Source organism: Ctenocephalides felis, unplaced genomic scaffold (assembly GCF_003426905.1).
Source record: "Ctenocephalides felis isolate EL2017-DRISC unplaced genomic scaffold, ASM342690v1 CF-g0.4_SCAFFOLD_03571, whole genome shotgun sequence".
Lineage (NCBI taxonomy): Eukaryota > Metazoa > Arthropoda > Insecta > Siphonaptera > Pulicidae > Ctenocephalides > Ctenocephalides felis.
Window position 1 is genome coordinate 10,312,184 of NW_020539725.1, and position 15,133 is coordinate 10,327,316.

Consider the following 15,133-nt stretch of genomic DNA (forward strand, 5'->3'; position numbering starts at 1 on the left):
TGCTCTGTTCTATCGAAAACAATTTCCATTTTCTACACTCTTTTCTTCATATTTCCGAAACGCCTGGGTCTAGTTTTCCTAAAAACATGAATCGAATGTTTTTTGAATAAATCAAATCGGTTGATTCGTGCGCCCAAAATCGATGAAAAATTGCACTCATACGAAACCAATACTTTGTATACACATATAAACCCACACACGTGCATTCATTTTTTCTAAGGTATGCCAAAATGTTCAAAAACTTCTGAAACGTAAAGATATGCAAAAATTTCCATTTAAAATTTTAGAACGATTGCTCTAACTTACCATAAGAGAAGATAATAATTAACTAAGGATTAAGTTTTTTATTTCTGTAACTTAAAATGCTAATGGCGCAAAGTTCTCTAAACAACTGTCATTTTTTGCACATTTAGCTTCGTCCTACAAAGTGGCTGGTCCTGCCTTTGCCAAAACCTAGTTACCACTTCTCCCAATCATTACAAATTGAATGTATTTTGGATCATTCAATTCGGATACTCCGTTTTCTCAAAAACTTCATTTCTATTTTCTGTCCTCTTTGCACCGTATCTCCGTAACGGCTGGACCTGCCTTTACCAAAAACTAATCAGCACATCTCCCTATCAACACGAATCGAATGTTTTTTGAACCATTCAAATCGGTTGATCCGTGCGCCCGAAAACGTGGACGAAAAATTGTATCCATACACACACACACATCCATAATCTCACATACACACACATATCTATTTTTCTAAGGTATGCAAAAATGTTCAAAAACCTTCAAAACGTGAAGAAATGCAAAAATATTCAATTTCGATTTTTGAACGATTACAATAAACTTACCCCTACGGAAAGTTAATAATAAATCGAAAAAGTGAATTAATGGCTCCATTTATACTATAAGATATTTGAATATATTTATATTATAAAATCATTGAATATATTACTTTGAAAATACTATAGAATTTTGAAAATGGCGGACAATGATATAATGTCAAATAATATTCTGCTTGAAAGTGTATGATTTTATTTCATCCACTATAATTTTGACAACGTAATATATTTGCAATTCTTACCTAATGTGTAATAAGTTTTTTTTTCACATTAGCTTGTTTAATTATTATTTATATTTTTAAAATATTTGAACACCTCAAAATTTTTGAACATAAACAATATTTCATATGTTATGCATTTAATTATAAAATAATAATTCTGAGCCATATTTTTATGTTTTGATGTAAAGTGATCAACAACAATACGATAAGTGATAAAAATCTATAGAAATATCAGTAATTTAAAATAATTTTCATAAAATGGTGCTATTCAGTTACCATAATTGTAAGTGTCATCTTACGACCTTATGGGGCTTTAATAAAAATAATATTGCTCACGATCAGAATCAATAAAAAATTCATACAACAAGTTAGTTTCGGACCTATTTTATCTTAATTATTGATTTAGTGTTCAATTAAAATAAGAGTCTACGTTATGAAGTTCCATTTAAAAATCTTGATCTTGAACCCTTGTTATATTTATTTTTAGATGAGAACAAACTGATTAGAGTGAACACACCTGAATAAACTTTAAGTTAGCGTGCGTAGCCACCTCACGAAACAAATAACGCGCATATGAATGAATGAGCCAGTATTTATTAATCATGACTTAAATTAATAAATACTAAAAATGATATAATATCTTATTTAAATCTGATTAGATCATTCTGACGTCACCAAAAGAATTGAATTTAAATATTTTTCTAAACATGAATTGTCGTTTTGTATGTTGCACGCACTGTCGTTAGATGTCAGTCATGTTTTCTTGGCACTTGGCTTTCTGACAGCTAGCGCAATTCGTCCATTGCATTATTATGTATTATGTGAGATTAAAAACGTAATCATTACACGTTATAAAGTGCACGTTGGAGAAAGTTGTCCCCATGTTGTCAAGTTAATCATAAAATTATCCATTAACAATTTTTTTGATAATAAAATATACACGTAGGTAATAGGTTTTGTGCGAACCATTCTTTCATTGACGTATGTGATCAGTTTAATACGTAGTTGTAAAATATTCGTAAAATGGTTGTACAACAACAAAATAGTAGCAGAAAAGAATTTTACGAAGACGGTATGTTGTTCTAAGTGTTCTACGAGTACTGTTAATAATAAAAAATAACTTATGCTAACAAAGTGTATTATAGTGTAATTGTCATTCCTTCATCTCTCTTTTGGTTTGAATGGTATCTAAAATTGAAATAATAATAATCATGGCATAATTTAACGTTTTTTTTGTCTACTACCTCTTCATCTACTCCAAATAATACCATATCATGAATAACAACACAGTAAAAGGTGAGTGGTAATTACAAATTGTCATTTCTCTATGTATCAGTAAGGTTAGGACTGAAACAGGTTTCGCCTGTAACACAAAGATCAATCCATGTCAAATATTAGAATACAAATCGAATATGAAACATATGTTATAACCTTTGTGTCTTATCAGTACATTTAGCAAAATATTTTATCAAAAGTGCATATGCAATTTTGTATTTACCATCCCATGTTTATATTGATTAAGTCTAATCATTTTATGTTAAAACATAAATAATACCTTTCACAAAGCTAGACAGATTTTTGTTACAAAAACATGCATGAAAAAATATTCATGATTATTTATAATTGATTATAATATAATGAGATCATTATTGATATGATGATAGGTTATACAGCATCAAATTTATTGTGTATTTCACACAAATTTTATGTACTGTTATATGTTATTCTTACTTTTGGGGACATAATGTTTATTCAGTTTAACCCAATGTAATGTCATATAAATAGAAAACAAACTTTCTTCTTGAATTCACGACCACAATTATACAAATACATTTATGATAGCTTTGTATCAATTTTTTATTACAAATTGTGATAATATATTTTTTTCTATTTAATATGAATCAATTTATAAAACTTCACCAATATATATACTTTTAATTTGTATTATATTTTTATTTATTTCTCCAGCACGTCCTATTGCATTATGTATACCTTATGTGAACTACGTTTTTCACATGCTAATTAATGAATGTATTATTTTATGTATTTTTTTTTTTTTGCAACATTAGTCCATTGTAAGTCATTCCATTATGGTGCATCGTTTCTTTTTAATTGTTTAGTATTCATTTATAATTAAAATTAAAATTTTGAATTACTTTTTATTAAGTTAATGAGATATTTTAATTATTCCATAATAAAAATTTTATACTTTATAAATACATACACTTTATAAATATCACACTCCAATGTTACACTCCAATATTTGATAATAATCTTTACTCTCAATCTACACCAATATTTGATAATGGTACTACAATATTTACTATGATTTTTACTTTTATATTATATGATATAAATATTATGATGTACTTCAATATTTAATATTAAAGTTTACTCTCAATCTACACTAATCTTTGATAACATTATACTCCAAAATTAATCATGATTATTACTTTGATTTATAATTTTTTTGAACATTTATTACTAAAATAAACTTTGAGTTACTTTTCATTAAATAGAAATATCTAAACTAAAATAAACATGTTAGTTTTTTTTTAAAATAATATTTTATACTCTAATATTTGATAATGATCTTTACTCTCAATTCCTAACTCTCAATAATACTCTTTACTCTCAATTTACACCAATATTTGGTAATGTTTTACTCCAATTATTATAATAATTTATGCTCATATTTACAATTATTTTGAATTGCATTTATAACTAATAAAATTTTGAATTACTTTTCAATAACTTGATAAGATTTTAATTAAACTACATACAATAAAAGTTTCATACATTTCAAAAATATATTATACTTCAATGTTTTATACTTATTTTCACTTTCATTTATATAATTTATATAATTTTGGTTTGCATTTGTAACTAATAAAATTAAACTAATAAAAGTACTTTTCAAGTTGAAGATATATTTTAACTAAACTACAATAAAAATGTTAAACATTTTATAAATATTAGTTTTTACTCCAATATTGAATAAGAAACTTCACTCTCAATCTAATAAATTATCTTTGCTATAAAAAAATATCGTAAAATTCTGTCACAATCAATTTTGAAAAATACTAAAATATTCCAAAAATGATAATAAAAATCGTAAATTGTAATTTCAGTTAGAACTTTATACACATGTGCCTTTTATAACAAATAATTAATTAATTAATTAATCCAAAAAATAAAAAAACAATTAGTTTTTTGTAGATTTTTAATTACGACTTTTTGGAACTAAAAACTTTCCATTATCAAGTTTTGTTGTCAAAAACCATTTTTTATAAATTAACAATATTAATGATGTTGTAATATTTAGAAAAAAATTGAAGGAATTATGCACATTTTCTTCAAAAAAAGAAGAAAAACATATTTAGAAAAATATAAGAAATTGAGAAGCAAAAATTATTTACCTACAATATTGATCTATAATTTCATGGCACTAATTTTTTGTCAAAAGCACTCACAAAAAAATTATTGAAAATTTTGACTTTGCTTAATTTGGTAAATGTACACATTTTTCTATTTTTTTAAACAAAAGGTACATAATCCATTACTTTAAAAAATATTTAATATTTTGCAAACATCATCGTTAATATTGTTATTTTTATTATGCTAATATTAACATGTGATGTTACACAAACTCCAAGCTGACAACATGTTCGTTTGGAATAAGCTTTTTTATAATAAAATATATCATTTATTTTCATGTTCATTTTAATTTTACAATTATTAAAATTTATCATAACTCGACGTTTTATCAATTTGTTGTTTCATAATTTTTTCGTGCAATTTCGTGTGTTTTTGTGTTTTTTTTCAAATTTATTTGTATGCACTGAAGATGGGTCAAATCAAGACCCGAAACGTATGTTTTCTGAATAAAAACATTTTCTTTCAATAAAACTGTTTAATTACTGGATGGATGCCCAAGAACAATTTTATCATATTATTTCACCATCTGAAGAAAAACCTCTCGCTTCATATATATATATATATATATATATATATATATATATATATATATATATATGTATGATTCTGAATTTGATGTCGACATATGTATTAACAAAGTCTAATAATCGGGCATAACATCTAGACTGGTTGAAGATGTAATTTACATCTTCAACCAGTCTACGAATAACACACTATCCATTTGTGATTTTTTCAAATCAGTATTTTGTGAAAATATTGTGTAATTTCAAGTTAATGTTTATAATACATAGTGTAGTGCATTACCATATCCTAATACCATGGATTATTAAAATTTTCTAATTTAACACTAAGATCAACTAATTTTTCCACTGAATGAAGACTAGGATTATAGCCGAAACGTATGGATTTAAAATAAATTTTTGAAAGAAATTCATGTTTTTTATTGATGTTATGCCCGATTATTAGACTTTGTTAATATATATATATATATATATATATATATAATGTGTGTATTATGTACATGAATTTAACTAAATCGTAAACTGATGAAAAATACCCCTATAAAATTTAACAATAAGTGCTTCAACTTATTTTTTTCTGTATTTTTATTTATTAAAAATTACTTCCCATTGTTCAGTAATTAAGTAAAACATCGTGCACAATATTAATCAGTTCCTAGTCCTTTGGAATAGAAAATAATCCCTGTATTGTCCATTGTCCAACTAATTCTAACTTCACCATCTCAAATGAATCCTTTTTTTGTTTGATATTTAGTTATTAATATAATACATTATCATCACTATTTGACGAATACATCTTGAAAATTTTATATGAATGCTTTATTGTAGGATTAAAATAATTTTTTGATCATGTGGATATTTGGCACATGTTTAACTAACATGTTCCAAATGCAAAACAAAAACGACTGTAACGTACTTGATGTAGTAAACATCTCATCCATTCCATTTAGATGCATACTAATTATATAGAAAGTACAATTCATATGGTTTAGAATAGACTAGAGTTTTTGGAATAGTTCTCTGCACATTTATAAAAATAACTATTTTATATTATTTGAATAATTTAACAAAACAATTATCAGGTGTAGGATCTTCTAATAAGCTTCTGTGATGTAATTGTAATTCAAATTTCATTGTGTCCATTGTAGCAACAAATACTTTCACCAATTATGTTAACTAAAATTGAAAAAATATCTCCACTATCGCAATAGCATAATCTTATACATAATTTTGAATACTAAATAATAAAAATCGTGAATTTTGATATTCAATGATTGTAATCATTATAGAAACCAATTATATATAGGAAATATCTTTGTACATAGACACTCACCAACAGTACATTTTACTAATTATTATTAATCTCTTCAAATGAAACAGACTTTGCGCCATGGAGAAAATTTTAAATTATTATTTTTTCTTCTATTCCAACTTTTTTTAAAATCTTTGTTTAACAATAGCAATCTTCATTTAACAAGAATTTATTGTATGTTGATTGCTATTTTTATATAAATAAAAAAATCTCAATAATTTTCAATTCATGACGATGGTAATGTTGGTAAAAAAAGTTACCTATTACGCAAGCTGATTTGTTTTTTGCATTTTCTTACAATTCGAGGTCTAGTAAAAAAACTGTTTTTAATCATTAATGAAAATCTTCATGATCTTAATCTTTGTCAATAATTTTATTTGCTAGTTAGCAATTGATGAGTGGTATTAATTTTTCAATTGATCAAACTTTCCTATCGAAAATTAATAGTTGAGAAATGCAATACTATATAGTTCAGCAATATTTTAAAGTATAAAATTTTTTATAAATATTTTTCTATATCTTTTATATTTTTTCATATATCTTTCGACATATATTTAAATTACAAAAATCGATTCAAAATCCAAAAAAATATTTTCAAATTTATTATTTCTTCTTTTTTCTCATATTTTAACAGCAATCAGAAATCTTACCCCCTATAAGTTGTTGGACTGAAACATTATACATCGTATTTTTGGATGGATATTATTACAAAAACCGATTCAAAATCCAAAAAAATATTTTCAAATTTATGATTTTTTTTTCTCATAATCATCACGCCCTGTTGGGCTGAAACCTCTTCTTTCATTGTATTTTTGGATGGATCCATATTTGATTATTTCATTATTGGAATTTATCTAATAGGGCTGACTTATTTTTTTATGCTGGCTTTTTTCAGCAATGCCCAAGAAGGGCTACTTTATACATATTTAAGATTCATATTTCCAAGTAAAAATTGATGACCCAACGGTTGACCCATCCATATTTGATTATTTTATTATTGGAATTTATTTATGGGTGATTTAATTATGGGTGAGTTATTATTTAATTCGATGCTCAGGAAGGGCTACTTCATACATATTCAAGATCTATTTTTCCAAGTAAAAATTGATATCGCTACTGCTTGATTCGATGTTGTCCCTCAAGTTTAGTAATTCGTTCACCGTTTAATTCATATTTACCATCAATAGCTCTCTATTATTATAGTTTCATCATATCAATTAATTATAATTAAATTGAACTGTAATAATTATTGATCATCAAGTAATAGATGAGACGTTTCATTTCTTTCTTTGATTTCAAGAGATTAATACGATTTCGCTGTTCAAAAATGGTGAAATTCACCAGTTGCTCGAATTTCAAGTAGATTTCTAACCAATATTATAAATTTTATTTATTATTATTAATGTTGCTTTGGTTTTATTTATTCCCCAAAACTAGAAGTTTCCGAAGGTATTTATTTCGATCAGAATCATTAAAAAAATCATGCAACAAATCAGTTCCGGATATATTTTCTATACATAGGACTCTTCTATACATATTTGAAATCTATATTTTCAAGTAACAATTGATATCGCTACTGCTCGATTTCGAGGTTGTCCCTGAAATTCAGTAATTCGTCCACCGTTTGATTCATACTCTCTATCAATAGCTTTTTATTATTATAGTTGCATCATATTTATTATAATCAAATTGAACTTTAATAATTATTGATCATCAAGTAATTGATGACACGTTTCGTTTCGTTCTTTGATTTCGAAAGAAAGATTTTGTTGTGCTAAATTGGTGAAATTCTCTAGTTGCTCGAGATCCAAGTAGATAGTTGATTAACCAATATTAGAAATTTTATAGATTATTTCTAATTTCGCTTTGGTTTTATTTATTCCCCATAATTAGAAGTTTCCGAAGGACCAGACATGGGTCACCCCGTGCAGATTGTGAGGACCTTATCAGATCACACCTTCGAACTAGATGAGGCGGCCCTTTCCGAAATTTTGAACCGCCCTGAACTCAAGGACAGGGCAGCCGTGGTCGTGAGCGTGGCTGGTGCCTTTAGGAAAGGAAAAAGTTTTCTACTGGATTTCTTTTTGCGGTACATGAACTCTAAGGTAACAATTATTCATTTTATAGTAATTTTTATAGAGTTATGTACATGAAGAAACATCTATGTCACAAAGATAGACGATATCAGACCATGAGAATGTGTTAATTGTTTTTCTCTTGAAATAATGCTGAACATTTGATCCAAAAAATGCTGATCGTAATTGCTTTAACTTTACCTATGTAGAATATAGAACTTTTAGAGGAAAATCCATGCATTCAATTTGAATATGTAATATTATTGGCAGACATCAATAAATTTTCTTGAATCTGTTGCCTGAATTCGAATTTCAAATTAATGTCTAATGTAATATTTCGATAAAATCATATTTCATAACAAAATTGATTATGGATGACTGTTGAAATTCATACAGGAGAAACCAAAAATATTTGTTACGAGTTTTTTCACGCTTTGATCTTATTAGGTTAATTCCCATTGTTTGTCGCACGCGAAGAAACACTAAATACCTTGACCTTTGATCTAAAGCAGTGTTTGCCAAAGTAGGGCCCACGCTTCACAAGAGGGCAATTTCAAATTGAATTCGACGTTTATCAACATTTACGGTTGTTTAAATGGCATTCTAGATAAATTTAACAAAATAGCTATCTTAAAAAATGCTACATTAAACTTTTCATTTATATTTGATGAGGAGCAAAATAATTTTTAGAGATGCTTAAGTGGGGCATGGCTTTGCAAAACACTAGTCTAAAATATATAAAGCACATATCAATTATTTCGGCAACAAATTCGTTATGAACCAATATTATAACATGAGTTATAGTAAATTCAAAAAAAAATAATTAGCCTATAAATTTCTCCGCTTGGAGTATCTATTATAATCAAATTATAAGAGATGGTTAAAAATATAAAAAGGGGATGACATTATAATTTATAATGTCATCCCCCTTTTATATTTTTAACCATCTCAGCTCATTGTTTTATCTAGCAGATTGCAGAAGAAATTGAATTAGAAAACACTGTATAAATTTAATATTTGACACTAACAATGATTACTGCTTTATGCTAAATATGATGATATATTGGAATTTAATTGAAAATATTGTACAGTGCCATGCATATTAAAGTTAATCCATTAATAAGATTTTTTTTAATAGTTTAAGTAAGTAAGTGAATTTTTTTCTAACATTTGAGGGTATAAAATAAGATGTATCTGAAAATAATAGCCGCATTCGAACCTTTAGTTGTAGTTTAATATTATATTTTTCAAATATAAATATTTTTTTATTTCCCTATAGTATGTGAACCGAGAATCATCAGGAGATTGGTTAGGAGCTGAAGATGCGCCCCTCAGCGGTTTCTCATGGCGCGGGGGCTCCGAAAGAGACACTACAGGGATCTTGATGTGGTCTGAACCATTTTTGCATGAATCGGCCAATGGACAAAAACTAGCTGTACTACTTCTGGATACCCAGGTCAGTTTAATAGCTTCTCATTTAAATTGCCACCAGGAAGGATAATGAATGAACTTTATAGCTATACCTTCTTAGTAACTCTTAAATCATTTTTTTCATTGAAATTACATAATAATAATAATAAATAGAAGTTGCCCGAAGGCAGATCCATGGTGTCAGAGCACCACAAATCAATGATTCTTTTTCATTCCCTTGATTTACTATTCCCAGTGCCATTGATCACTTTTTTATTATTCATTTATGCATTTTTCTTGACATATTTCTACTTCCATACTGTATGGTCTTGTGCTTCGGCTTTCAGTTCCCTGTTTTTTCTTTTATTGTCTTAGTCATCAACCGTCTGACTATAGACGATCTTAGATTACTGTTTTTAAGTGGCAATATTTTTAGTTTCAAGTGGCAGAATGAGTGCAGTTTCTTTTCCTTTAAATGATCGTACTCAATAGAGTTCTTTCTTCGCCCATTTTTTTCAGGACCTCTTCATTTGTTGCCTTATCTTCTCCATTCGCCTCCAGCACCACATTTTAAATTTCACCAAAAAGCTTTTGTCGGTCTCTTTTACAGTCCATGTCTCTGATCCATGAGAGCTTTGCTCCATACATAACCAGATTTATAGTTATATTCATATAACTTTATTTCTATTAATAAATATACTTTTTTTTAAATTATCAGTATAAATGAGGCATTTAATATATAACAGGTTATATACATTCTAGTCTTATATATTTAGAGGACAATAAGAGCAACTCTTGATTTCTGAAGCTAAGACTCATGATTTCTCTCTGTTTTCCGAACGCAGAATATTTCAGAATCCAACTTTATAACGTTTAATCAAGCTTGTTATTATAAAACGATAAATCGTTTAAGAACTGTCGATTGTTTATTATTTTCATTATTAACAATTGTCTATTGTCTATTCGATTGCATTCGAACACCTTTCTATCGCGCGTACAAAGTTCGTAAATGATTCACTAAATAATGCGCATAAATTTATTGCTATTCTTCATATAAAAATGAATAAGTGGATAGATATCATTTTTTGATAAGAAATCGATTAGCAAGAAAAAGCTTTGATGGATTGGTTTAAAAGCGTGTCATTAAATATACCAATCAATATATCAGCGCGCGATTATCTGATTTGTCAATGTTTACTTAATTCTGATTTTCTCCATAAAAATAGTACTTCTTTCTTTTACTAGATTTTACTTTTTATTAACATTAATTTTAAAACTAGTGATATATGGTACCGTGCCAAGCAAATCATTGGAACTTCCCGTACCGATAATTATTTTGTTTTTAAAGTTTTGAATTTTTTTTAAAACTGACAAAGATTTCAAATATCGAGATGTTTGAAAAAATTGCCTTCTTTGAAAAATTTGAACTTATTCTCAAAGCAATGACGCTTCGTTTCAGAAACAAAATATTGAAGCGCGTAAGCGTCTCGTCGCAGTCTAACAAACATTTGTACGGAACCCATAGACAACAAAACTTGTATCTATTACTAAAATCTGTAAAATACGTGATAATTTGATGGAAATTTGTCTTATGATCATTTTTCACCGAATGGCGTTTTTTTTCTTTTTTATTGGATTTCTGAAACCGCTGGACATGCCTTTCCAAAAAGTTAATCAGTTCTTCATTTCGTCTATACAAATAAGGTGTTTTTTGAATACTTCAAATTAGACGTTCCGTTTTCCCAAAAACTGAATTGCTAGTTTTTGCACTTTGCCAAAAAACTGATCAGCACGTCTCCCCATCAATACGAATCGAATGGTTTTTTTTAAATTACATATTCAAGTTGGTTGATCGAAATCGTCAACGAAAATTTGTATCCAAAAACACACATATACATACTTTCATTTTTTCTAAGGTATACCAAAGTGTTCAGAAACCTTTGAAACGTAAAGATATATAAAAAGTTTCAGTTTTGATTTTTTATTTTAAGATTACTATAATTTACCCTACGGGAAATTGAAAATAGATATATTTTTATTTTTTTATGTTTTATATATCAGAATAGGAATACTATTCTTAAAATTTGTCAAATAGATAATCTCAATTAAAGTTTGTTTAATGATAAAGTTTTGAATTGTATATTTAGATAACTAATATAATATTAAATGATTAAATTAATAATAATATTCAGAAATTATATGTAAGGAAAGAGCATAAAACTCAACATTGCTTCACTTTTTTTTTTGCATACTTTTATTGTCAATCATTGCTTTACTGAACTAATTTTAGGTCTTATTTGAATGTAGTGTACTTACAAATAATTTTATTCAGTCAGATTTTTTTTGAAAAACAGCCTCTTGCCTTTTGTAATCAATTCTATGATAAATGGTAAATTAATTAAACAATTATCATTGTCCGATGAAATGCGATAACAAAAACTTTGTTCGAATTATTTAACAGAAGTCAAGCGTCAATCGTGTGCATTTTGATTATAATAACATTTACATATGAACATTCGGCGCGATTTGATAAATATTCGTTTGTTTTATCTTCTAATACTATAGAAAACTACTGCATCGTGCCTTAAATGCTGGAACTTTTCAGAATTTTGAAAAAAATAGTTTTGAGATTTTTTATCAATATTATTTATTAATTATCAATATATTTATATTTATCAATAAATTATAGTGTTAGAGTAGAATTATTCTGAACACGATCTCTGATAATATAACATACGTAATAATGTATTACAAGATTCATTAACAAGACTTGTTTTATGCTAAATTACATATCACCGAAATTCTTGTGTCTCCTGAAATTTTATCGATCTTGATCTCACCATATTAAAATTCAATAGGATTTATTTTCCAAATTTATATACTATTACATTTATATTTGAATTATTACAAAAGCAAGTACAAGATATGGACAAAATTGAAAAAGAAATTTATATGTTATACTAATATCTAACAATGGTCAGAAAATTTTAAATTTTTAGTCATTTTTTTAATCCTACAAATTTACTTATTCATAATACAAAAACGATTCATTTTGAGCTAAATTTTTAACTACTTTTGTTTCCTTTCAGGGGACCTTCGACAGTGAGAGCACAGTCAAAGACTGCGCCACCGTATTTGCTTTGAGCACAATGTTGAGTTCTGTACAGATATACAATTTAACACAAAATATACAAGAAGATGATTTGCAACATTTGCACCTTTTCACGGAATATGGCAGATTGGCATTGGCTGATTCGGGACAGAAGCCCTTCCAGAGATTGCAATTCCTGGTTCGGGACTGGAGCTTTCCCTACGAGGAACAATATGGTGCTGTGGGTGGACAGAATTTGCTACAGAGGCGGATGAAAGTGAGAATTATTAATAATTCAAATAAAGAATTCTTTATTTCTATCGTTTGAGATAAACATTTCGTTGAATTTTCAAAACGAAACAACAATTTATGTTGCGATGTAAATCAAAGTTCTTTTATAAAATGAACTAATTGTACATTTTTCTTGAAACGTAAAATTATTTTGTATGTTTTAATATAGTTATTTCATTATTTCATAATGGAACTCTAAATACCAAAAAGTCATAAATGTTATTGTACATAATGGAGATGATACTACTATAACTGGCTGAAAAAACTTCTAAATGAATCCAAAACATCTAATCTTATTTTTTTTTCCTCTAGATATCAGAAAGACAGCACCCAGAACTACAATCTCTACGCAAGCATATAGCTTCCTGCTTCACTGAAGTGGCCTGTTTTCTGATGCCTCATCCTGGTTTAACTGTGGCCACAAATCCGAATTTTGATGGTCGACTTACAGATATAACGCCCGAATTTAAAGACTCTCTAAAAGTATTCATACCGATGCTATTGGCTCCCGAAAACTTAATTGCAAAACGTATAAATGGCGTACCAGTCAAATGTAGAGATCTGGTGCAGTATTTCAAAGCATATATGTCAATTTATAAAGGAAATGAGCTTCCCGAGCCTAAGAGCATGCTTGTGGTAAGTGATAATGGAAATGGAAAGAGAAACGTGAATCATTACTTTTATTCAATGTTTGCTTTGATGTTTTAATAGATATGTAATTTTTAATTTTTCTTTTTAGGCTACTGCGGAAGCGAATAATCTATCAGCTGTAGCTGAGGCTAAAGACATGTACACACAATTAATGGAAGACATCTGTGGAGGCAGCAAACCATATTTAAGTACTGCACATTTGGAATCTGAGCATTTGAGAATAAGAGATAAAGCAGTTGGTACATTCATACAAAAAAGGAAAATGGGTGGCTCTGCCTTCTCAGAAAACTATAGAATTAAATTGGAAGCGGATTTGGATGAAGCATTTGAACAATTCAAAGGACATAATGATAGCAAAAATATATTTAAGGTGAGTTGAATTTGAAAAAGGGAAGATAATTTAAATGGCAAGAGAACAACTAAATGTTAAATCTTATTATAGGCAGCTAGAACTCCTGCAGTATTTTTTGCACTGCTCATTCTTATGTATGTTCTAAGTGGAGTCTTTGGATTGGTTGGTTTGTATGCAATTTCCAATATCTGCAATTTTGCAATGGGTGTCGCACTTCTGACTTTGGTTCTATGGGCATATATTAGGTAAATATATAAATATGAAATTGGTATATTAATTCACTTCCTTTAGTTAATAACATCCTTTTACTGTCAGTTATGATATATTATCAGATATGTATTTTAGATGAATACAAATGAATATTTAATTTAACACCTCGATCTGTAATCAGATTTAAACTTTTCTTCATAATTTTACAGATATAGTGGAGAACTTACAGATATTGGTGTCACTATCGATGAAATTGCAAATATGATATGGATAAATGTAAGTTTTCATTCTACATTTTATTTACAACTCTTGAATACAATTACACAAAATTATTTTTTTAATTCTTTAAATATACATTTTGCTTTTGCTTAAAAAAAAAATTTTTTTTAAGTAAGGCAATAGTTGTGCAAGAGACTATTTTAATTTAATATCAACTCGAATTCTTAACTCGGTCTTTTTGCGTCTATTACAATAGAAGTTAATGCCATTTTAATTGTGAACAAATTACATTGGTTGTGTGATCTGGTACCTCGACATACGATTTTTATGTTTGGTTGAAGAACTCCCATGCTCAACTGTTGCAACTTTTTTGGGTGATTTTTATCCATAAACTTTTAGATCTCAGAAAGCTGTTTATAAGTTATTGTAAGGCTCTTAGCAGGAGATATACCTTTTATCAACTTTTTCTGCTTAAAAACAGTACATTTCTATTAATGCGTTATGCATTC

At 27.7% G+C, this 15,133-nt stretch overlaps 1 protein-coding gene across 2 annotated transcripts; it reads left to right on the forward strand.

Annotated features, from left to right (window-relative positions):
• Positions 1 to 1,885: 1,885 nt before the first annotated feature.
• On the forward strand, positions 1,886 to 14,681 carry LOC113384540 (atlastin-like; the record flags this gene model as incomplete). 2 transcript variants are annotated; one of them, XM_026622271.1, is given in 8 exon segments in its annotated part: positions 1,886 to 2,126; positions 8,219 to 8,430; positions 9,680 to 9,856; positions 12,900 to 13,178; positions 13,505 to 13,828; positions 13,932 to 14,213; positions 14,286 to 14,440; positions 14,615 to 14,681. In XM_026622271.1, coding segments are annotated over 8 exon segments (1,545 nt in total), but the record flags the coding sequence as incomplete, so codon positions are not given.
• Between the last annotated feature and the right edge of the window lie 452 nt (positions 14,682 to 15,133).